This window comes from Leptinotarsa decemlineata, unplaced genomic scaffold (assembly GCF_025532065.1).
Source record: "Leptinotarsa decemlineata unplaced genomic scaffold, Ldec_3_MD MMD2_tig00026328_RagTag_RagTag, whole genome shotgun sequence".
NCBI classification, from domain to species: Eukaryota; Metazoa; Arthropoda; class Insecta; order Coleoptera; family Chrysomelidae; genus Leptinotarsa; species Leptinotarsa decemlineata.
In genome coordinates, this window is record NW_027412688.1 from 20,945,654 (window position 1) to 20,972,401 (window position 26,748).

Genomic DNA, 26,748 nt, shown 5'->3' on the forward strand with positions numbered 1-26,748 from the left:
TCCAATAATTTAGAAGACAACCATTTTCAAAATTTCTATATTTCGTAATTTTATCAACATTAAGTAAAAACCGATTATAGCAAACATGAATTTACAGTATTCAGATGTTAACTTCAAATTCAACAAGATTTTGAAACATGAAACTGAATTTTTTTTCATGATCCTAAGATGACAACGAAGGCCAACTTTATTCACACGGTTCTATTAAATAACCCCACTAATTTGATTCTGAAAAGATGGTATTATTCAATTCATCCATCAGAATATTAACTGATGACTAGAAAGAATAGAAGTTTTGACTACGGACAAAATCTTGTGGCAACTTCAGAGGTAGGATGGTACATATGAATCATTGAAACAGAAATGTATCCTAGCAACCATCAGCAGACATCTCAATTATGTCCTAAAATTGCTATTATTTTGACATATCAACATGTCAAAAAATTCATCGGCTAGATTCAGCAGTGATGGTGATCCTGATTCCAATATTGCAGAGGTCAAACCAAACGCGCGTTCCCGTTCTTCCTCATATAGAAATAGAAAAGGTTGGTATGAATGAATTAAAAAAACTGATTAGTTAATAATACATTTTCCCAGATCTAGAGGGTGGGCCGTTTGGAGATTCCCCATCAGATCGAACTGAACAGGTTTATAAAAACTGTCTATTCTATATGATTCAAGAAAATGAAGATTCGACTAACACATCCGATCGCAGTGAACAGAACCAGGATCTCTACAGCTTGAGAAACGATTACCTGGAAAAGCTGAATATAGTCAGGAGAAGATTGAATTTGATTGAAATAGATGACGAACGCAGTACTGATCGTCGTGAAAGTTGCACTATAACAGAGATACTCGAAGAAGAGCAACCAAAGCAAAAAACCGTTCGAAATATGACTAGGAATTTGGAAAAACAACCTAGTGGATCAAGTGGTGACTTAACTGAAAGTTTTGAAATAAAAACAATACATCCGTTTTCGGTGTGTTACAATATGAACTCACAATCCATTAATAATCTATTGGAACTAGAGTACAATCCACCAAAAAAAAAATCCTGCTTTCGGCTGAAAACTCCAAAATTACCTTCATCTTCCGAGAGTAACATTCCATACCACACCAAAGTGAGTATACATGAAGATATTTTCAAGAAATCAAACAATGTGGAGTCGAGAGATACAACCGATAAAATTGTTTTCAAGAACTATCACGAGAAATTCACAGTAACTAAATGGACACAGTGTTCTGATCAAGAAAATGAGAAGACTGTGGAGAAAAGTGAATATAGTGAAAACGTGAATCTGTTCCCAACAGTGATAGTTCGTACAAATTCTCCGTCTGTTGCTTCTATTAAATCTTCTCCAATTCCAGATAGAATGGAACAGAATGAGACTGAAGTACCATATCCATTGAATTTCATTGAGGATGCTTCAGTAGAAAGCTATAATACAGTGACAACGAGCACAACTATTCTGGATAATAGACGTGTTGGAAAAAAAAGAAAACGTTTCAGTATCCGAAATAAAAATTCACAGGAGAAAATGGATATTCACAAAAAATATCGTTCTGGACATAGTGAAGGAGAGAATTTTGAAAAATCATCTAACTATCAACGTCAGCAAATCAAACACGATATCATTCAGTTTCTCACTTATCGGAAAGAAAAGCGCAGAGCTAAATCTTCACCAATAAGAAGAAAAAATGCTGTACCTTTTGGTCCTATTGTTATCAATGATTATGAAAAAAAACAGCATATGAACCAAAAATTTTACTTGTTCAATTCCAGCTCGTTTTCCGACGAGGAGAGATATGTGAGGGGCATATACGAGGGTACTTTTGACTCTGATAGCATTTCGCAAAGAAAAAAGACATTCTGGTCGAGTTTGATTTCTTGCTTCAGACCAATTTTTGATTTTATCAAGCGGCGATGATATTTTTAAGGTTAAAGTTGTACATGAATATGGTATAAGTATGGTATAGGTCTAATTTAATAACCTGTGATGTGATTTAGTAATTATTTTTCAATATATTGTTTTATGTAACCAGATGTACAACCGAATTAACTGCTAAGCTAGTAATGACACTGGCTATCACGAGCAAATTGTGAGTTGAGGTGTTTGCTTATGTTAATAAGCACTAGACAATGCTCAACAATTCTTGAGTAGAAAATGGTTCATACTGTTTCATTTATGATCATATGTGATTCCAAAAAGAAGTGATATAATAAATATTTTTAAAAGAATGTACTCCTAGTGAAGACATCTGTCGTTTTCTCATTTTTGATATAGAATTTTATATTTGAATTACACATAAATGTACAAACTCAGATATATGTGAAGAAATGTCGCAACTCACCAGGCTTGTAGCGTGTTTTCCAATTTCCAATAAAACTCGAAAAGAACACAAATAAAACATTCAAGTTGTTCATTGTAAATTGCAACTGGTAAATCGAATGTGGCGAAGAAATAGACGATTTCACTTTGATTGATACATGTCCTAAGTAAAGTATACCTAAATGCACACTAACCCATTTGGGGTAGAAAAAAGGTACAAATATACACGTGAAAATAGTATCCTGTTTCCACAGTGCCGATGAAAAATAAATAATTTACATTGCGATAGAATTTACCTAGACATATTCAACTTGATCAATATTTTTTCATTAACAATTAGCATTTGAGATAATATGTTACAAATTGTTTGCGTTTTTTATAGGTATGATATCTTGATATCAACTATGCCTGAAATATCTATAGATAAACATATATTCATTATAATGGATATTGTACATTTTTTGAGAGTGGTTGACAGTGTTTCATGGTGAATTTTATTAGTTCGGACACCCATTGTCTAATATGATTCTAATATTTTCGAAACCTATAAAAGAACAAATAAAATTAGAATAAATAGCTGAGATATCAATCATCAAAATAAAATAATCAAGATAAAAGATGAAAATGACCACAGAGAACAAATAAATTGGAAGATGAAAATTGAAAAAATTAAAAACCAAAGAAAAAATGAAACAAATGTTTCTGTTTTATTCAGTTTATTGTATGTGGCGAGTGTATAGAATGCACTTACAAATTGATTATTAAATCAAAATTAGGCTTCAAAATAATTATTTTCAAGAATTTTGCAATAGTTATAAGTGATATGAGTCTTTAAACAATTAATTTCTGATTGTATCCGACGTAAATCAAAACCCATATCCGTTTTAGAAATCATAAAGGAAATTAACTTCGTGTTTATTTTTTGCAAAGTCTTCGACAATCTATTCATAAACTCGTTAATCCTCTCAAACCATAGGTGCGGATAATAATAACACGCTGACTCATTAAACGCCTGGGGATATTACATCAACCTTCATTTAAAAAAAAAACGTTATTAAGTATACATTCAATGTACAATACTTAATGTCAAAGAATATGTTTATCGATTGATGTCCTCCCGCGCCATCTATTACTCGTTTCAGAGACTAAAACTGTTCTGTTCATGATAGCGGATGGAAATCCAGTTGTCCAAGACACGAGTCAGTTCGCAGCTGACTTCGTGACGGGTTAGTAATACGCGAGCTCTTGTCAATTTTCCAGTGCGATGTTTTCGTAATTCTTAAGGAACTCTTTCATATCTTGACTACTTCTACATCGATTGATATTCTCTGGTTAGTGTCTAAAAGAATTGTGTTTTGTATCGTGTAGGTGTCACCAAAGCTGGAAGTTTTTACTCTTGCATTTAGAAAGTGGATTGGGTGATTACAGTTTCGCAAGTCTTCAGCATTCGGTGAGTTTTTATGCCTCAGTTACTTGTTTCATGTAATTCGTTCAACGTGTCCATTCAGACAGTAACAAAGTACTAACTAATTTGTCAAAAACACCATGTACAAAGACTTCCTGAACTAGTTACAGATGGACAGAAGTACTGATAATGAATCGGGAATTAGCTTTTGCAACAATCACGAAAATAGCCACCCATTAGTTTCATTTCCTATAGCCACAGCTCTGGTAGATTTGATTACAGGCAAGGGAAAGTTACAAGGCCAGTGTTGCAAAACTAAGAGTTAAACTGCAGTCACCTTTTTAGTGCACGTTCACATCCAAGAAAAAATAATTTTCCGCTTTTATTTCTCATTAGTTAGTAGCTCTGATAGTGTCCGGTCATGAACTGATAATCGGTTTTTGAATACAAACAGAATACTTGGCATTCTCTAAATGTTTTGTTAATGTAGGTCGTCACTTACCTCCTCATTACAAATTGCTGTCCTATCTACTTACCTTGTATTATTCAGAAAACTAGAATTTCTTATGAAAAAACGTCTATCCAGTTGCTTTTTTGTGTAGTCCTATATTATATCAAGTTATTCCTTAATTTCATTAGTTATTCTTGTCCATACATTCACTCTCAATAGTGACAAACACCATTACGTCATTGGATGTCATTTTGCAAATTGATATTTCCCTGAATGTCAGACACATATCGAATGGTTTTGGTATTCTAATTTAAAAAATCACGTGGTTTGCAAACGGAAATAACTTCCGTTCACTTTATAAATCGAGGTATGTGCATTATTGTTGTTTCGTTGGCCCAGGAAGAATAGCTTTCGTTAATGCTGTGTATTATTTCAGATCATTATCATTACTATCACTATCACATATGGGCGTCTTATCTACTTCATCTACGAATTTATAAAATAGCCGGAAATTTGTGATAACACCCATTGATTTGAATTCATGTCAGTTTGTGGTTTCGCTTCTTGTCTGTCGAAAAAGAACAGTTCTCAATAACGGTATTTATATTGTTATCTTTGCAATGCTTATGCTTATGGGATTTGATAATTTACTTTACAATTTACTTTCATGTCACATTGGTAAGTTTCAGAAATTATTATGGAATTTCTATATTTTAAAGTGATGGGTTCTGTCATTTGTTAATTAGATGAATATTACTGGAGTTTTTCCCAACACCAAACCATTATTTAAATACCTCGACATGCGTTTCGATCACCAAGTGATCATCTTCAAGAGAAATATTAAAGTGAAGTAGGTATATTCATCTAATTTTGAGAACGGAAGAACATTGATTGTCGAAGTAGTGGGATTTAGACAATATATTTAATTTCGTATACTTACTTACGTATGTGTAGGTATTTGAAATCTATCTCTTAATATCTGAAATATTTAGAAGATGAATTTATATACAAGGGAATCTCGAAAAGAATATTATATTTTCCATCAGTTCATGAGAAGTCATTTATTTAAATTTTATTGGTGAGAGTATAGTTGAACCGTGTCTTTCAAAATACCTATATAGTTATTGAAACATTTTATATTGTACCAAAATACATTAGATTGAGAATAAACTTCACACCGAAAGTGGTCTCAACATTAAGACTTTTTTCGAGTTTCTTTTATTGTATCTAAATGTCTCTATAGCATGAAAATATTAACAAATAATTAGAAACTGTATCAAATATACATAGAAAGAACGATGCGTTCTATAGTTCTTTTCATTGAATATAATAGTTTCTATTGAACAATAATCATTTATCAAATTCCGTATAGAATTGAAATCCCACAAAAGCAACGGAAATGTTGATTACATTTGCTTGAATACGCAATTTAATTTAGAGGCATGTAATTAACTATTTATGACATGTATGACTTTTCACTCTGTTAGAATAACAAAAAAAAAATAAATTAATCAAAAAATGTCAAATTCTCGGGCACAGAAATGTTATGGCATTTGAATAAACAGAATGGATTTACCCAATTCATATGCTATATCTATAATTCCTAAATGGTAGGCACACGACACTCTTGCAGTGTCGTACGGAAATTATACTAAACAGATGAGGAAAAATTAATTTCAAGTGTATTGCTAGTATTCAAAAATTATATTCACAAATAATAATTAAATTATCTCAATTACATAAAAAAATACAGTGTGTCCACGGATGGAGTTGCAAAGAAGAAAAAAATCTGCGATTATTTGCCGCATTCCACAAAAAAATCAAGAAAGTGTTTTAGCAAAAGTTTGCGTCTGATTTATGTTGAATTGACTTTGAGTGGTATTTTGATTTTTTGTAGAATTCTGCGAATAATCACATAAACCACTAATACCACCTCAAAAAATGTCTTACAGTATTCTATTATTCATTACCGTCTGAAGAAAACTCGTCGGATGTTGAGCAACTATCGCGATCGCTAGCATTCAAGGTAATAATCAATTGTTCAATTTCAATGTCCATTTTAGTATCTAGTTCCAACTTTTTGTCTTCTTTTATCGTATGTCTAATGCGTTTTTTCCATGATTCGGGTGTGACATTTTCTATCGCAGTAGCTAGTAGGTCTATTACCTCATCAATTTTAAAAGTCAAGTTCTTCCTCACCACTTGTTTTTTTTATTTGAGCCCATATCAGATTGATCGGGTTTAACTCATAATGGTGAGGTGAGAGGCGGTGTACGATTATGTTCCCCCCATTTTCTTCAATATTGAGTAACTGGACATATCATCGTCGAATTATAATTTTTTCTGACAGCCAGTTAGTGATATCAGCTTTTCGCCAGACTTGTGGTTACTAGTACAGTTGAGCGCCTCTGTCCTTTGACAGCTGGCGCTCTAAATCCTGTCATACCTTCGAGACAGAATGGCTTTGATTCAACCAAGTGTCATCTGAATACTAAATCTTTTTACCTGAAAGACGATACTGTCGGATGTTTTTTAAATAATTTCTCCGTCACAAAACAATTACTTCTCTTTCTATAAGAGCACTTTTCCTATTTCTTTTCATAAATTTGATGTTCATTTGCACAATCTTGCACAATTTTGTGACCGATTCATCGCAACTTATTTCGCCTGCGACTTTTTTTGAGGTTTGGATTCCATTTTGAAAAAAAAAACAAATGGAATTTTTTACGACTAGCACATTTGGTGCAATCATCACGTTGAATTTGTTTTTTTTCTCTAGTTATATTGTTTATAGATGTGATACATTGTCACATCTACTTTTTAAGATTTGGGGATTTTGTGAAAACTTCTTCATTTCACGGAGCCCACAATACACATTGAATATTATAGTCTTTTCTCCTTCAGATAAATGCGTACGTCTACGTTTGCTTTGACTGCTTTTCATGTTGCTCACAGTTCATAGCACAAAATTAAACTGATTTATAATTATATTTCTTTTGCTTCAGTACTTAAACAATTATTTGAATGATAAATTAGTTAATACCTACAATGCCAAGAGAGTTGGTTAGGTGAACTGTTGATAAAATGTAAAATTGTTGAACGTCAATTATTTAAAATCAGTATTATGATTCAAAAGTAACAAAATGATATGATGGTGAGTGAAAAATATGTATATAGTTAATCACAATTTGAATAAATATTGGAATCTATTTTATGCATGAACCATGTCATTTGAATTATATGGGAGAAGAGATCACTTGGCCTAAGCTACTGGGGCAAATTTAGTTAAACAACAGTTGTAGATGTCTTGAAGGAATGATTTATGGAGTGATAAATGTTAAAATTTCTAAGAATCATTATGGAATTTGATGAAAGAGAAAAAGGTATATTGATTAAGTAACAAACATCCCTGCCAACGTTGCTATTTATAAATTTTAGTCGCAAAATGTAATTAAAATTTTTCATATTTATTCATTTAATAAACATTGATGCTATTGAATATCTTTTATTAGTAAGATGTTTCTTCAATGAATAAAACACGGTGTCCTTTATTCTTCAAGCATTTAGCTACGTGTGTATGATTTGAATAGAAGACGATAAAATATATACAATCACAACCTGACACGTATATCAAGTTGACGAGACACTTTTCGAAATTTGCAAAACGAATGATTTCATAATTTGCCGCTATTTATTCGCTAATTAGTTGCGGAAGAAAATATTTTTTCGCCCCTTTTGAAAAAAAAAAAAATACATGTCTCGCTAACTTGATATCAAGTTAGCGATACGACTTTTTTATTATCAAGTTTTTTCAAAACTTTGACTAGACCAATGGTTTAGTTTATTTATCAGCTAATAAGTTGCGGAGATAAATATTTTTTCGCCCCTTTTATTTAAAAAATACATGGTGTCTCGCTAACTTTATATCAAGTTAGCGATACGACTTTTTTATTATCAAGTTTTCAAAACTTTGACTAGACCATTGGTTTAGTATATTCATTATCTAATTATTTGCGGAGACAAATATTTTTTCGCCCCTTTTATTTAAAAAATGCATGGTGTCTCGCTAAGTTGATATCAAGTTAGCGATTCGACTTTTTTATTATTAAATTTTCCAGAACTTTGACTAGACCATTGGTTTTGTATATTTATTCGCTAATTAGTTGCGGAGAAAAATATTTTTTCGTTCCTTTTATTCAAAAAAAATACATGGTGTCTCGCTAACTTGATATCAAGTTAGCGATACTACTTCTTTATTATAAAGTTTTCAGAACTATGACTAGAACACTGGTTTGGTATATTTATTCGCTGATTACTTAGTTGCGGAAGGAAATATTTGACTTACTTTTCGTTTGAAAAACTACTTGGCGTAACTCAGTTACCTAAAATTTACTCCGATGACATTGACATTTTTCGTCAGATGTCGGACTTGATATGTCAGACCTTTTGTAGGGCAGAAAATCAACCTTCACCCATGTTTTTATCAATCCATTACTCTCTCAAAACATTCGTGGATGTAAATTGTTTTTCATTAACATATATTATATTACATATTATAAATAAGTTACACATGTCAAATTTATTTTGTCAGGCATTAAATCATCCCTGTTTTCATCCATTTTCAACAAAAATTGATAACTTCTTCCAAACATTCGTGGATAGAATAAACAAATAAATTCACAAATGTTTTTTGAAAATGAATGGAAACAGGGATCGAGGTTGATTTTTTGCTCGACAAAGTAATTCGAATCACGGAATTTGTAATAAAATATATGTTGATGAGAAAAAAGTCACATCCACGAAAGTTTTTAGAGAGTTACGAAATAATAAAAACAAGAGTGTGGGTTCATTTTCTGCCCTACAAAAAGTCTGACATATGAGCTTTGATCAACTACATAGTTTACATATAGAATTCTCCAGATAAAGTTTTCATCCACGAAAATTTTATTGAAATTTAATCGTGGCTGTTTTCTTACTGATTTTTTATTATTTAGTTTTCCAGATTTTTGACTACACCATTAGCATGTTCTAGTTATTAGCGAATTACTTGCGAAGGAAAATATTATAATTTCCCGTCGATTAAACAAATACATGGTGTCTTGCTAATTTGTCACCCGTTTGAACCACTTTGGAATTTTACATTTATTTTCAGGCCATAATTTAATGTTAATTTTAGGCTGATTTTGATTTCTTTTGTCGAATTTTTTGCTCTTCGTTTAACGTAGATATCATGGGTCCTGCTAGCTTAACGTTAAGCCAGCAAAACCCACCCTTATAAAAAAACATTTTGTCAAGTCGGATTCCATCATAATTTCAGGATCATTTTAGACACATCTTTTCCCTTATCGCCGATTATCCAGGTGTTCTATCATTTGAAAAAATGTTGGGTTCTGCTGACTTAAACTTAATAATAAATTTTGTATATGCAATACTTTTAGGCTCATTTAAGGCTACTTCATTAACACATTGAAACATTGTTGAAAATCTGAAAATAAAATGTTCATCCAAAAATACTAAGACTTGACATTATATGACTACTAACACATCCTGAATCCGACTTCAAATTGATTCATCAAGTAATTGATTTGTTTTTCGAAGGTTCTGCTTCGAAATATTAAATCAGCCTGATTTAACATAGAAAAATTATTTATTTTTCTACCATGATCCCAAACATTAACCGATCAATTTTAACAGATCAAGCAATTTATTAGAGAGCTGTTTCGGCACTTCGGGGTCGTTCATTAATCAATTGATATTTTTAGTAACTTTTTAACCCCCCTCCTCCCCCTCTGGTGATGTTGTGAACTACCCTCCTTCTAGTCAAAATCACATGTATTTTTTTGATTAAAATATTCAAAATATCTTCAAGTGCACAAAACAAAGAATATATTCAAGATTGTAGAATAGAGTAGAGTATGTATTTCATTTGACCATTTTACATACTAAAGTTCATTTATGGCAAGTGATAAGTACATTGTCCTCAGGCCACGAAGTATCGATACTTTCTTCAAAACTAATAAGTGGCTAAGGCAGTATAGGGTAAATGTCATAAGGCAATTTGTCGATAACTTTTATTTGTAAATGCACGTGATTATCTCTCTTCAACCCCCCTCACTCGTGGTGATATTTCGAGTGTTTTTTCGATTTCGTGTCCTGCCTCGAGGTAGATTCTGTATAGAGCTGAGGTTGTTGGTTTGTTCCGGAATGAGAGTTTGTGATATCATAATCTGACCGACAATTAGACTAATGTCAAAATTGCAGAAAACTCAAATGTGTGTTCAAAATAAAGAAAAGGAAATATTTTGGTTGAAGTTCTCAAAAATTCAATAATAAAAAGTTGTTGTCAAGTTAGCGAGACTATGAATTCTTTAAAACAAAAGGTAAATCAAATATATTTCCCCGCAACTAATTAGCGAATAAATATATCAAACCAATGTTATAGTCAAAGTTCTGGAAAACTTAATAATAAAAAAGTCGTATCGCCTATTTGACGTCAAGTTAGCGAGACACCATGTATTCGAAAAAATATTTTTCTCTGCAACTAATAAGCGACTAAATATAACAAGCCAATGGTCAAAGTTCTGGAAAACTTTATAATGAAAAAGTGGTATCGCTAACTTGATATCAAATTAGCGAGACAACAACTAATTAGCGAATAAATAGCGGCCAATGGTGAAATCATTCGTTTTGCAAATTTCGAAAAGTGTCTCGTCAACTTGATATACATCAACCTGTCAACAATGTTTTCATTTCAATGCAACAATATTTCTGAGAATTTAGTGTCTACTATTATTGAATATTAGTATAGTAACATTTTTACTTATTCATTAATTTTGCCTCAATACCTACTTCAAAAAACAAATATACAGTGTAGCGAAAATTTGATTGCACACTATTTCTATCTCGGTAAGGGTAGGATAATATACGATGTTGGTTAAATTTGACAGAAAATTAGTTTTCAGAATGCAATGAAAATTTGTTGGAAAATCCAGACTATCAAATAATACATAAATTGAAATTGTTGCTTTTTATTTCTCTGCTTCGATATTTTCATCATACTTCATTATCGGCTCTTGCATTGCACTTCATTCTAAAAAGTACATTTTTTCGTCAAGTTCAACCAACAACGTATCTTCTACGGTTTACGAGATAGCAATAGTTTGCTGGTAGGTATATGAATTTCAGGAAAGACTTATGTAGGTATCTCCCCAAATAACGGACAGAATTATGTGTAAATTAGTTTATTTTACGTGCAGAAGAAAGTATACTCGAATCATTTCAAAATGTTGACTATTAGTATTTATGATCGATTCGTTATCCTCATTGTGTGTCATTTTCGTGGCAATAGTAATGACTTGAATTGATTATGGCTCGTATAGTGTGACAATAAGCCTGCAGTGAAATAGGTATTTGAAATATTTCAAAGAAAATATAAAAACAAATCTTGTATCGATCCTTTAAACAAATACTTGCTCAGTATTGTTTAAGTTCAGTTTTAAGGTATATTCATTTTTCATATTTACACAAAAATTAATCTCTCCTAAAATTATACCGCTTTCAATTTATTTAAATTGTATTAGTAAAATCGCCCTTGCAATCGCCCCTATTCATGGAAGTGGAAAACATGAGAATGCATATAAAAACTATCAGCGCTTCCAAGTGAATCCTATAGTGCGGTAAGAGGTATCAACGTTGATATTAAAATACTGAAAATAAATGAAAGTCAGTTGCATCATTCAAAAAAATTATAGAATCGTATGAATAATTATAGATTAAGTAAATAAATATCATGTTGAGACAATAATACCTTTATTCAACTTTTATGGATACACTTCTAAAGTAAATGGAATAAATAGGTTTTATATCTAATCAGGATCCCACAACGACCAAGGCAGATATTGATGCAAATATCAACCCGACAAATCTGAAAATTGGTATAAAAAAAGTCAAGCTGAGAAAAGGGGGAATAATGATTGTTAAATGTCAGACTAAACAAGATGCAGAAGTTTTAGAAATAGCAGCAAAAAATAAACTCCACGATGCATATGACATCACAACATCCAAATTACGCAATCCCAGGGTAAAGATAACCAATTTTGAACAAAATCTCTCTTAAGAAGAAATAGAGGCAATGATTCTGAATCAAAATGAATTTCTATCAGACTTTTCTGTAACCTACGTAAAAAAAGTTAAAGACAAACAAAATACAATTTTTGGTGAATGCTCAGCTGGAAACTTCAGTCAATTAATGCATATAAAAAAAGTTTGCATTGGATGGAGAAGATATCCCGTGTACAAAGATTTGACAGTGCCCCACTGCTTCCGATGCCAAGGATTTTATCATAAAGTACAGGACTGTAACAATAAGTTAATTTGCCCCCTTTGCAGTGAAGAGCATCTACAAAAAGATTGTCCCAAGAATAATAAATGTTGTATAAATTGTGTTACATCTAATGACAAGTACAATTTGAACTATAAAACAGATCATTATTCCATTGACATGGAGAGTCCCACATACAAATATCACATCGAAAATTTAAAGTCTAAAATTGATTATCCCACTCAATGGTAATATTGGATGGGGATATAATTTTAGACACTCTAAATCAATCTGAACTAAATCATCGTGGACACTACATTGACCCAATGGAATATAGAATCGTCACATCTGATAAATATCTGAATCTGATGCACTTCAACATAAGAAGTGCATGTAAAAACTTTAATGAGTTATTAGCCATTATTGGTACCTATAACTTCAATTCCTGTGATATTTTTGTTTTAAGCGAATGTTTCCAGAGTGCAACGTCTAACAATTTTAATATTCCTGGTTATACAACAATTCACAATGGAGGTGACTTTAACAGAAATGATGGAGCATTGATCCTTATTAAATCTGATCTCAAATTTTGTATTTCTCACCAAAAACTATCAGTTAGTGGTGTCACTGTTAGTGTAATAACATTAAAAATCACTAAGAATTTTTGCTATGTATAGGCCGATCCCTAGTAACTTGATTTCTCTCATCGAAGACTTTGATACTTTTCTAGATCAAAACAGAGCAAACCACAACATTGAAATTATAGTAGGTGATATTAATATAGACTTGCTAAATGAGAATGACATCAATGTTAACAAATATCTTTCAATGTTGTTCAAACACGGCTTCCTACCTTATATTTCAGAGCCCACACGAGAAACCCATGATAGTAAGTCCTGTATTGACCATCTATTTGTAAAAAACCAAGCTGATATGAATAATAATTTTACATTTGATACATACATTCTTAAATGTTTTATCACAGATCACTATCCAATACTACTAAATATTGCAAAAAGTGAGAAGGAAAATAATGTCATTAGGGAAAATAAAAATAAATATACTAAAATTAATATAAATAAATTGATATCCTCAATCAAAGAAGAGAATTGGCAAAATATCTTATTAGTTAATGAAGCTCAGAAAGCAGCTGATCTCCTTATGAATACATTAAATGAATACCTAGTAAATTCAAAAATCCCCCTCAAGTACTCAAAAAAAGTAATTAAAATTAAACCCTGGATAACAGAAGGACTTATCTCATCTATTAAAAACAGGGACAAATTGAAAATGAGGCTACTGAACAATTTTTCTCCTGAATTAGAGCAGGAATACAAATCTTACAGAAATAAACTGAATAAACTATTGAAAAAATCTGAAAATGAATACTACCGTAAACATATCCATGACTGTAAAAATAATATGAAAAAAATTTACAATTTAATCGCAGACGCTACAAACACAAAGACAGTGAAAGAAAATAATATTAAACTTACTGATGAAAATGAAGATTTTATTAGTGATAAAAAAATAATGGCAGACTTTTGTAATAATTATTTTATCAATATTGGACTTAATATGCGTAAAAATATGACAGGTGATCCTGACATTACTGAAAATATATTGACTAATACAAATAGCATGTTTCTAACTCCAGTAACAGAAAATGAATTAATTAAACACATTTCTTCTTAAAAAAATAGTAGTTCACCAGGCATTGATGGAATCAAAACTGATATATTAAAAAAAAATTCATTTACATATTCTCACACCTTTAGTACATATATTCAATCTCATATTCCAAACAAACATCGTTCCAGTGCAATTTAAATCATCAGTTGTATCACCCATATATAAATCTGGGTATAAAACTGATATATGTAACTACAGACCCATTAGTGTTATCAATAATTTTGGAAAATTATTTGAAAAATGTTTGAAAGATCGGTTAATACACTTTCTAGACTCTAACGATATAATCCATCGACAGCAGTTTGGATTTAGAAATGGTAAGTCTACCACTGATGCAATGTGCTCGGTCATAACAGAAGTAACTAAAAAATTAGATGCTAATAAGAAATGTATCGCAGTGTTTCTTGACTTAGCGAAAGCATTTGATACCGTGAATCATAAAAAGCTCCTCCATATACTGGAATGTTATGGAGTACGTGGGACAGTATTGAATGTCTTTCGCAGTTATCTCTCAGATAGAACACAAATAGTTCAACTGAATGACACCTTAAGTGATCCAAGAACGATAAAAATAGGAGTACCTCAGGGCACAGTACTTGGACCTATTCTCTTTTTAACATATATCAACGCATTCTTATCTTCATCAACAAATGCAAAAGTAATATCGTATGCGGATGATACCGTCATGTTGTTTAATGGCAATACGTGGACTGAGACAAAAGATTTTCTGCAAAGAGATATGGAAATTGCCAAAAACTGGTTGGATAAGTACCAATTATCCCTGAATGTCAAGAAAACACACTATATTGCATTCTCAACAACAGATGTTAATAGACCCTCCTTCAGTAGTATAAAAATTAAGAACATCAAGGAGGAAATCACAGAGTTGAAAGAAATCAAGTACTTAGGGGTTATAATAGATAAAAACTTAAAATGGAGTAACCATATTGACTATCTAACAAATAAAGTGAGGAAGCTTATATATAAATTTTATCAACTACGAGATATCCTCTCTAAAAATCTCCTTTTATTAATTTACAAATCACTGGCCGAATCACTGTTTCGTTATGGTATTCTAGTATGGGGAGGAATGTACAAAAATGCTCTACAAAAAGTAATTGTCATTCAAAATTATATATTAAAAATAATAAATAGGAAAACAAAACTTTATCAGACAACACTACTTTATAATGAAGACGTTGGTGACATAAGATCTCTATATTTTCATAGCCTATGTATATATGCCTACAAATACAAGCAATATCAGAACCATCCTTCACATAACTATACAACCAGAAGTACTACAAACCATCACTTAAGAATTCCCAACTGCAACAAAAATATTGTTCATAGATGTTCAACATATACTTTACCTAAAGCATTCAACCTTCTTCCATCCAGTATAAAAGAAAAAAAAATTCAAGAAATTCAGTGTTCTATCAAAGAAATATATTTTTCATAATTATTACACCTTTCTAAAAATACTGAATAAATAAATTAATGCAACATTTACACTTCTTTGCTGACATACGCTTATGAAGTTTTCATTATGTTTTAATATTATTCCTAAGCCATTTTGTTACAAGACTTACTTGAAATCCGCATATATAATAGAGTTGCACAATACAAGTGTTCAATCACTTAGGTGCCAAACTCAGTAATGTAATCAGAAATTAGTATAGCTAACCAAATCCTCGATTAACTTGCTGAACTATAAAATGTATATTATATTTCCTAGTAAAAATGTATGGTATATGTATGTATGTATATATGTATATATGTATATATGTATGTATATATGTATATATTTGTGTGTGTATATATATCATATCATATTTATCATATTTATTGTATTGTTATCATTTTCAATTGTATAAATTGTATAAAAATTGTATATTGATTTTGAGAATCCTATTGTTACAGTGCTTTTGTATAACATGATTATATTAAATATATTCAATATATTAAACATTTATTCAAACAAATGTAAAAATGTATTGTCCATTGAAAATAATGGAGTTATTATGAAGCTGTATTTTTGTTCTTTCAAAATTAGTTTGGTTTGTTGTAAAATGGAATCTAATATATACTCAGGGTGTATCATGAAAGATATGTTTCTATAATCATTACTAATATACAGGGTGATTCCAAATCCCCCGTTTAGATTCGGGATGTTGTGTTTTACTTCTAAAGAATGTATTAAAAACGTCGAATCATTTTTACCTAGTCTGAATGACCTTTCATGTTTAGCATACTTATCTTTTGGAAAAATTTTGGTCATATTGTCCAACATAAGCACTATTACACTTCGGACACTTCGGAAAAGCATTGAGCCTAGTTTAGTTAAAGCTGACTCCGACAACTAACCAAGAGTCGATTTTGTAATGATCGATGAATTTCACTTAAAAAATTTGCAATACTTTGTTACCGAAATGAAGAATGAAAAATTGAAACGGAGGGTGGTATATTTAGTAGGTACCTTTTATTTATATGACATTCATTCATTTCAGACTTCGTCTTTTATCGAAAGATGGAAAGTTTTGATTTAATTTTCATTTTAGCTCGGCCAACTAAAGAAAATTATAGATTTATTAGAGTTTCGTTTTTTGGAACACTGAAACATTTTTTGTCTGGTGTGGATAATCTGGTTTTACAACGAAGTATGAAACATATTTCAACCTTTTTAGTGGTAGTAATGGTAAAATTCAATCCAATAATAACCTGAAAAAATATTTTTCGGAATGTAAACTAATGATACGGAATATGCAGCAAAATAGGCATCCGCCGAGGCCTACCTTTTATAAAATAAAAACGTTCTCTAAATAGATAATTTTAACAGTTGTATTCACACCGAGTTGACAACAGTAACAACAAAAATGGCGTCTGTCGAATTGAATCATTAGATCTGTGATTGGATATTAAAAACCAATACACTTGGCAACTCCGCTTGACTACACGATCAATTTTATTGGTCAACAGACACGCGGCCAATTTAAATTCTTGCTTTTCGAATTGTTCTTTTTTCTGCAAATGTAAAGAGATCTTGGGAATGATTAGGCTTGATAAGGGGTAATATATCCCTAACTCGATCAGTTTATAAGCAAACCAGTATCATTTTCCATACCATGAAACAAACATTGTTCATCGTTATGTGGTTCAATACTTTAATTTGTAAGGCTTCAGCCCAACCAATGTAAAAGCTAAATTGGATTCTACTCTGGGCGAGTCTGCTCCTTCGTTTACAACAGTAAAATATTTGGTGATCAGAGTTTAAATGACGCCAAACAAGCTGGAAAAACGAGCATCGCTCTGGTCGACCAAATTAAGTGACGATTCCAGAAATGGTGAAGAAAAGCGATACGGAATGATCGTGCGCGAGCTAGCAAACTCAGTAGGCATTTCAAAAAGTGCGGTACATTGTATATTATCTGAATATTTGGACATGAGAAAGCTGTGTGCAAGATGGGTGCCACGTTTACCCAGAGTCGAGCAGAAACATTGTTGTGAAGATTGAGTGTTTAGCAACGCTTCACAGCAACGAAGCAACATTTTTGTATCGTTTCATAACCATGGATGAAATATGGGACCATCACTTTACACACGAGACAAAAGAACAATCAAAACAGTGGACTCAAAAGGGAGAACCGGTTCCAAAGAAGGCGAATACCGTTTCATCTGTTGGCAAGGTCATGGCATCGGTTTTTCGAGATGGGCGTGGGATAATTTTCATTGACTATCTCAAATAATGTAAAACTATCATCGGGATTATTATGCGAACTTATTGCAATGTTTGAGTGAAGAAAGATTGGAGATTTGTCTCTCTTCTATAGATAATTTCACGGAAAGTGTTTAAGTGACTTGGCATATTTGATTCCACCAAGAGAGGTAAATAACAGAAATATGCGACGGACTAGGGCTGGTCATCGTTTTAAGGTTCAAATCAGTACACCACGAACTTCACTGTTTAAAAACTCTTTCATTTGGAGAACTGCGTTCATGTGGAATAAACTTCCTGGGAACGTTTTTCCAAATGACTTTATTCTACAGAGATTCGAATCCAATGAGGATCACTACTTTCGCACAGGCATCGCTCTTAGAGCGACTTGAGGATTTTCCTGTAGTGCTTGTGTTTTGACGTCAAAAAAAACGGTCTCATTTGGCTAAGAACAAAATGTTGTTCCATCATGATAATGTACCAACCCACAAATCTATTATTGAAAAAATCAAAGTTAACGAATTAAAGTGTGAATTGCTACCTCGTACCATATTCACCAGATTTGGCCCCCTCGGATTATTTTCTGTTCGTTATTTTGAAATAATGGCTCAGTAGTCATGTAGTCAAAGATTCTTCAATGAAGAAGTGATGTTGGCAGTTAATGGCTATTTTGAGGAGTAAGACAGTTCTTATTACAAAAACGGTATCGAACATATTGAACGTCTTTGAGTGTATAGACCTGCAAAATATTGTGTTGAAAAATAATAATTATTTTTTATACAAGGGAAAAAAGTATTAGATTTTAGCTCTCCTGCTGAAATGTAATACTTTTTTCCCGTGTATAATACACATTTTTTTCTGTGACAGGAAAAACGATGATTCAATATTGAAAAAAACATATTATTATAATATTTAGAGTCAGAAAATCATCGATGTGAAATTTGAATTTTTCAAACAGGTAGGCTGTTGTACTTATAGCGTTGCTAGGAAACCAATCAATAGATAATCAAATCTGTCTGTTCCCTTTGACATTGTATATTCAATAAATAGCGTACGGAGGCGGGGCGGCTCGAATATAAATTCACCCACCGGAAATTTGAGGGTATGGAGAAACAGTTATGAAAAGATAATTTTGTTTTATGAACGCGCCTTTTTATCTCGCAGCTGGCGCCTCAGTTGGAATATTTAAAAATCCTTTCTTATTGCACATTCACAATATAAAGCAAATCTACATACAAAATTTCAGACTCCAAACCGTGTTAGAAGTCACACGTTTAAAGGTAAGACCTCGTTAGTCCTTAGCTCGCACAAGTTTGTCAACTTCTGAGAGTTGTGGTTCGTATGGGGGCGACAGCTGATAAACGAAAAAACAGATTTTGAAACAGATTTTTATTTTTTTAAACATATACTGGTAAGGAGAAACAGTGATGAAAAGATAACTTCATTTTATTAACGCGCCTTTTTCCCTGGCGGCTGGCTCCCCAGTTGGAATATTTAAAAATCCTTTCTTATTGCACATCTACCTACAACGTGAAACGAACCTACATATAAAATTTCAGCCTCCGAATATAAAGTAGTACGGTGACACTGTGAAGACAAGGTAATTTTCATATGTAAACGCGTTCCTTTCATTCCCAGGGGGCGCCACAGTTGGAATTTGAAAAAACCCCTTCTTATTCCACATCTACAACATAAAACGAACCTACGTACAAAATTTCAGCTTCCAAAGATATAGCGATGCGGAGAAACTGTGATGAAAAGGTAATTTTCATATGTAAACGCGTCCCTTTTATTCCCAGGGGAGCGCCCCAGTTCTAATATTCAAAAATAATTTCTTAGTGCACATCTTAATACCAAATTTCAGCTTCCTAGGACTTACCAGTACTGAGGAACAGAGATGAATGAGTATAGAGTCTACAGAAAGGTATGATCTGTTTTTTGGATTATTCCCACATTGAAAATGTATGGTAATTATAGCTACAGATGTCACTGTAAATAGCAATTTTTCTCATGAAATGAATCAAAATCAACACAAGAGATTTGTCAATAAATGGAAAATCCCAGTAGTTGAGGACATAAATAGTGATACATCAGGAATTTAATCTACCATCAATGGGGCAACCCAATGAAATACATTTGGAAATATAAAGAAATTGTAACTTGAAAATTCATAGCTCTATAGATTTTTTATTACACTTTCACAATTTATTCAAACTGATCAAGAGAACGCTGAATATTTCGAATGTTAGTATTCGTTTCTGCACAGTAACAGTAGTTTCCCTTGAAATATTTTATAGAAAGAGAAATCGATTCCACTTTTAAAACGTTCATCTACTTTTTTTTATTCGTTGTTACATGAATGAGGAACTAACCTTCACAACTGGCAGAAGATATGATTTACATTTGTCTCCATAAAATTAGAGAAAGAGTAAAAATTTCATTTAATAGATTCAAAAACGTGCTTCGAATGCTCAAGAGATTAATTACAACTTTTAAATTGCCTCTGAAATTTCTGATGGTCAGAAGTTGATATAATACTCGGTGAGTATACATTAACAGTAGTTTAGACTTACAAAACGTTTGCGCTTGACAAGTGAATACAATGATCTGTTTGTAAAATGAACCCATTAGAATACGGTTTTGCAGAAGAGCAGGAAGAGGGGCATCACTTGCAGAAAATTTCAAATAATTTATTACTTTCAGGCGACTCAACCGCCCTGCTATAGTGAAATGCGTTGGGAATTCAAAACAAATTCACGTTATACGAGGATGGTCCCAGAAGTAACCGGCCCAACAAAGGAAACACACGAATGTTGAAAAAAAAAGTATTTTTTCTGTGACGGAAAAAAAGTTTGACATTTCATCTCTGATGACAAGTAACAAAATGTCACTTTTTATGAAATTACTTTTTTCTCCAGGAAAAAGCGAGTACTTTTTCCACGGATATATATATATATATATATATATATATATATATATATATATATATATCCGGTACTTTTCTGGTTTTTCACATTTTGTCTTCAATCGAGGACCGCCTGCCCGGTACTGACGATGCCCAATAGGCTGAAACAGCTGTCTACCGGTGGCTCTTAAATTGAAATCAGTATGATATATATATATATATATATATATATATATATATATATATATATATATATATATATATATATATATATATATACATATATATATATATATATATATGGAGGTAGTGAAGGTAGAAATTTAATTTTAGAATATTTTCTTATACAAAAGTTACATTTCCTTTTTATCAAAAGTACAATTATTAAATGTGCATTGCATGAATGATATGTTCCTTGAACTATTCGGTACAACAGTCGAATTTTCTTGTTTTGAAATTATATTTTTTTCTGCCAAGGACCGAACTGCCGTTGATGTACCTGGTCGCAAATCGAGTTTGGGTGTTATCTGAGCACTGCTAAACGTTCTAAACACTTTATTAGCTATTTCTGTCCTGTGTGCTACCGATTCATCAACATACCCTTCAGCGACCGTTGATGACTTACAACCGCCATGTTTCTTTAGTGTCATCAAGTGTCTCCCAGATTCAACTAAAAGTGTAGCAGACGATCTTCGAACTGAATGACCTGTATATGAATTGGCAATTTCAAGTTGAAGAAAATTAGCCACTGCTTCAGGTACCTTATAAAACTTATTGATACCCACAACCTGATTGGTACATTTTCCATTGCGATATGCATAAAACAGACGGCGATCCTTTGCTGCTGCTAGACGAAGGGTTATGTACATTTGGTAAAATTTAATATATTCTTCAGTAAGTACAAATCTCCTGTTTACATCTTTCTTTGTTTGCTTGAGTTTCACAATTAATAACGTTCCCGAATCTTCAATATCATCCAATTATACCTGGCTGATTTCACAAATTCGACAAGCTCCTGCAATCCCAAATACAACAACAACCTTGGCCTTTCAATGAACTTCATCAGGAGCATTATTCAGAGCAAGACAGTTTGGCAGTGCTCAAATAACACCCACACACCGTGAATTTCATTCAAGATGCGTTTCAATACACCAGTCCAACTGGTGTCCAACTTCTGTATTTCTCTCATCTTTTCTGCCACGTACCTATCTGCTTCCGAATTTTTCTTGAATTATGACTTTTCTATTTTACAGTCATTCGCGTTATAGTCACCGCCAGCTAGTCCACGTGGACTGAAGAATTCACGAATTCACGTATTGGATGATTTTTACTAACCGAGTTTTATGACTGGCTGAAGAGTCATGTTACGGTGACGAATAGATTGCGAGCCGTCGTATTGTCAATGATCAGTTCAGGAACTGATCGCGATTCGAGTGTTGAAATTCGATATTGTGCAGTAATAATTACTTAAAATTTTTGTTATCTGTTTAAAATGTGGCGTCCTTGGGCAAGTACTAATAGTAATAACGAGTGGAATAACTACACAGATTTTTTCCTGTGTAGTGATTCCAATAGCGCTGGTGAACAATGCGAAAAAGGGTTACCAGTGAATGAAATTCGGATGCATATCTCAAGTTTGGTTCTTTGAAATTATGTGGAAAAAAAACTTGAGGACTGCAATGTTGACTATCATAAGAACAGGGAAGCTAATATTTTTGAGGAATGGTTTGAAAACACTTTGGTCCCAAATTTGGATGCGAATAGTGTAATAGTTCTTGACAACGCTTCCTATCATTCGCGACACCTCATCAATGTACCGAATAAAAATTTGAGGAAAGATAAAATTCAAAGTTTTTTAAACGATAAAAACTTGTATTTTAAGATAACTATATCAAAACCCAACTCTTTGAAGTTTTACAGACAAAAACATTTGAAAAGGTGTATGCCCTGAGAATATTGCTGAAAAGTATGGACACACCATACTGAAACTTTCCTCCTATTTTCGTGTTCTCAATCCCATCGAGTTGATTTGGAGAAAATTGAAACAAAGCATCAGGCGTAAAAATAATTTTCCAAAATTTGATAAAAAGGTAATAGAGCTAGCTTTCGAAGAACCTGTGGTATGGGACTTTACTTGCGTTGACACGGTCGCGGCTTCCCATGTAGCCGAAAGTTCCAAGTCTGCTGGAACTGCAGCATTGTCTGGCGAGAAATTGAAAAGGAAAAATACCAAAATCTTGGAAACAACTATCTGTTTCATCCAGTAGCGCTTGAAACTTTTGGTGTTTATGGCCCGGAGTCTCTGTTATTCGTTCATGAACTCGGAAGGAGAATAGGTCAAGCAACGAAAGATCACCGTTCTACCTCTTTTTTGATAGAAAGAATTAGTATTGCTATTCAACGTGGCAATGCTGCTTCAGTACTTGGAACTATTCCTCCTTCACATAATTTTGATGAGATCATGCATTGCCCTAATTTCAGTACGGAACTGAAACCTCTTCGAAACAAGCCAAAATATGTGGATATTTATCAGTCTCCTATCAAGGTTAATTCACAAGTGATTGATCCACCTTCTTCTTTTTCAGTGCGGTCAGTGGACTCAGGTCATTCTTGGCCCCAAAAAATGAGTTGCATTCCTCGTAGAACTGGTACCATTTCAGTGGAAGCGCTTCTTGAAGCAAGAGCCGAATCGATCCCTCTACGAAACCCTTTTTCACTTGGAAGGATCGATCGCAGCTTGAGAAATGGTTCTTATGGAGATTCTGTGAAACGTGTTCTTCCTTACGAATCAGTAGAGAGTTGTCCTAAAAATCTAGAGAAGAAAACTGGATTGGATAATTTAAGAAACACTTGTTACATGAATAGCATTTTACAATTGTTGTTCATGATGAAGAATTTCAAGAACGAAGTTTTAATGATGAACGAGAACGGGAATGTTTCTTGCTTATTCATCAAACTCAAACAACTGTTCATGCAGCTGCAGTTTCGTAAGAAGGTATCATCTTTCCCTCCAACCGATTTCCTGGAGTCTTTGAAGTCCACTAAATACTCGTTAGGACAACAAGAGAATTGTTCCGAATTCTTGGGGTTCTTGTTGAATACTCTTCGTGAGCAAAACAATAGCAAAATCAATACTCCCAGCCGCTCTGGACTGAATGATTCCGTACAACCCATCTCGTCTTGTGTTTGTAAATCTTTTGCTGGAAAAATCCTCACTTGTTTACTTTGTGGTAAATGTTCAAGAAGTACTGAAAACTTATGTGAATTTCTGGAACTTCATCTAGCTTTTCATCTGAAAATGGAATTTTTAACAGGTGATGATCGACTGTATTGTCAAACATGCGCCAAACTAACTGACTGTTATAAGGAAACAAGTATAGCTGAGGCACCAGTTAATCTAATAATAACACTGATGATTTTCAAACAAGACTCAACCTCTAACGGAAGCAAGAAACTCTTTGGAATGTTCGAAATAGATGAACATTTCAACCTAGCAGACCACTGTTATAATATTCATGCAGTCATTGTTCACTGTGGTTCTGGCGTTGAATGTGGTCATTATTACGCCTTGGTCAAAGAAGAAACGGACTGGTTTAAGTTTGACGATAGTCGTGTCACGAAGTGTTCTGGCGATGCATTGAATTTATTGGAGCCTCTGGAGACACCCTACATTTTGTTTTATGAGAGAGAGGACATTGTTGGATCAAGATCTTCAGATGATGTGGTGCTGCAGGTTTTTCCGGGTTTTCCTGCAGCTGAAAAAGCAAATGCGCCACTGGAATCAATGAAGTCGCCCCGGAGCGCCAATTAATTTTTATTGTTGTATTTATTTTATTTTTATCGTTGTCTTGAAATTGTGTATATTGAAGAATATAATTATATATGTGGTATTTACTATTATGGTTACCACTTATAATCTAAAACTAATCTTATACTTTTTGGAACTAATCAATTACATATAGAACGACCTCAAAATTTGAATATTGAAAACATTACTATAAAATATTCAGAGGACACCAAATTTCTAGGACTTCATATTGATGAATTCTTGAAATGGAATAAACAGATTGATTATACAGCTAACAAATTGAGCAAAATTTCGTATAGACAAAGGGTGGTTCACAAATATCTCAACAAAGAATCGGTAAAAATTTTATTCTTTACCAATTTTGAGTCTGCAGCCAGATATGGAATCATATTTTGGGGAAGCAATAGTAATATAAATAAAATATTTGTAATTCAGAAAAGAGCAATCAGAATGATGAGTAATTTGAAGTATAATCAATCGTGTAGATATGTCTTCAAGAATAATGGGATGATGACGATATATCTTTAACAATATTAATCAACATTTCTATGCAATAAGATGAAATGATTTCGTGCTCCCTATACATAGGTTAATCATTACAGAAAAAACTTCTCATTACATGTCAATGAAGCTGTACAATAAATTGCCAATTCGAATCATATATTTGAGGATCATAAAGAAATCTAAGAAAGAAATAAAAAAATATTTAATAGATTTAGACTATTTAGACCAAACCGAATTATAGAAATGTATATTATGGGTATATGTAGTCTTTTTCTATTTTTTTCGGTTGACATTATTTCATTCTATGTTGTCTGTCTACAAGCTGTAATACAAGGTTTAATAGATAACGTTTCCTCGTTGTTTTACTTTCATATGCATAAATAACGTGATACAATTCTCTCGTGATAAAGTACCGACCACAAAGAAAAAAAGGAACAGAAAAAATGAGCTTGTTTTCGAATTCTCTACACAAACACATATAAAATGTGACCGACCGACAACAATAATACTTTTCAATACTGATTCGTGGTAACTAACAAATTCAATTTTTAAATTACTGTTTGCTTTATTATTGTTTGCATCGCGCTTGACGGAAAACATAATTTTTGCCTGAAAAATAAAAAGGGATTTAAAAAAATGTATTGTGACGCCTGAGGATGCTATTATATAGCGAAACACATGTCACGGATCTGGAAACTGGAAATATCACATCAAAGTGATTTTTTGAATAGGTTATAATGAATTTTCGTCAAGTATCGGTCAGTTCCATCATATTTTGAAAATGAGAAGTCTCAAAATATTACTTATTTTTGCAATCGACTCCACCAGCAGATATGAAAACTTTCTGGTCCCTTGTTACTACTTATTATGTTATATCAAATACTTGAAGTATTGTGTGTAGATTATAAAATGCCAAAAACCAGTTCAACCGTAGTATCTATCGCAATATCCGCATTTGATGATGAAGAGGCGAATTTCAGTTCATCATTTGTGGAACCAAACAAATATCATGCCAAATATTTGATACACAGCTATTCAACACTTTCTCAAGCATAAATTTCCCATTAGACGGACTCTTCGCCTTCTGGTCTCACTTCTGGTATATATTTCAGTAAATCAATAGTGGTGGAAAGTGAATTGAGGTTATATATTGAATTTCAAATTCCAGTTATTGCCTGATGATAAAAACGGCATCTAGAAAGTGGTTTCTAACGATATACCGGTTCTACACGTTGTATTGGAATATCAAATAATTTTATTACGTTTATGTATATATTATAATTAAAACACTATGATTTCTTTTTTATATTATCTTGGTTTTAATGTGTGATTCATTGTCATTTCTTTCAAAAAAAGCAGTACCAAAAAATAAAGTGCATTCTTAGTATTATTCTACAGATATCGCTAATTGAAAAAAATCATAACTAGATTATTATTCCAAGATTCTTGAAATTTGACAATTTCTGCTTTGTCGTATTGTTTGGGAGATTGAGTTTTTTCTTTGGAAATACTACTAATATTACTAATAATATGACTACCAAAGGTTTTTATTTTGCTAGAAGAAAAGATATGAATTAAATGAAAACTGAATGCTGTAATATATTTATTTATGAAAATT

At 32.5% G+C, this 26,748-nt stretch overlaps 2 protein-coding genes across 6 annotated transcripts in view; both read left to right on the forward strand.

Annotated features, from left to right (window-relative positions):
* Positions 1–395: 395 nt before the first annotated feature.
* On the forward strand, positions 396–2,039 carry LOC111509564 (uncharacterized). Of its 2 annotated transcripts, XM_023165329.2 has the most exons (3): positions 396–545; positions 598–1,316; positions 1,369–2,039. In XM_023165329.2, exons 1-3 carry the CDS (start codon positions 434–436, stop codon positions 1,408–1,410), a joined length of 873 nt encoding a protein of 290 aa, XP_023021097.2. In that variant the 5' UTR covers positions 396–433; the 3' UTR covers positions 1,411–2,039. The 2 variants fall into 2 exon arrangements, with proteins under 2 accessions (XP_023021097.2, XP_023021095.2); XM_023165327.2 differs by having other exon boundaries at positions 598–2,039.
* Positions 2,040–3,519: 1,480 nt separating this feature from the next.
* Positions 3,520–26,748, forward strand: part of Fur2 (furin-like protease 2) — a 1,328,139-nt gene continuing 1,304,910 nt past the window's right edge. For all 4 annotated transcript variants that reach the window (XM_074181937.1, XM_074181935.1, XM_074181936.1 and 1 more), the window contains exon 1: positions 3,520–3,780. The gene's annotated coding sequence lies outside the window, so the exon portion shown is untranslated. The remainder of the gene's footprint in view (positions 3,781–26,748) is intronic.

What these genes read in the sequence shown, in the direction of transcription:
- LOC111509564 (XM_023165327.2), top strand. Translation starts at nt 434, where the DNA reads ATGTCAAAAAATTCATCGGCTAGATTCAGCAGTGATGGTGATCCTGAT. An exon ending in CTCATATAGAAATAGAAAAG is followed by an intron (nt 546 to 597) that starts GTTGGTATGAAT and finishes ACATTTTCCCAG; the next exon opens with ATCTAGAGGGTGGGCCGTTT.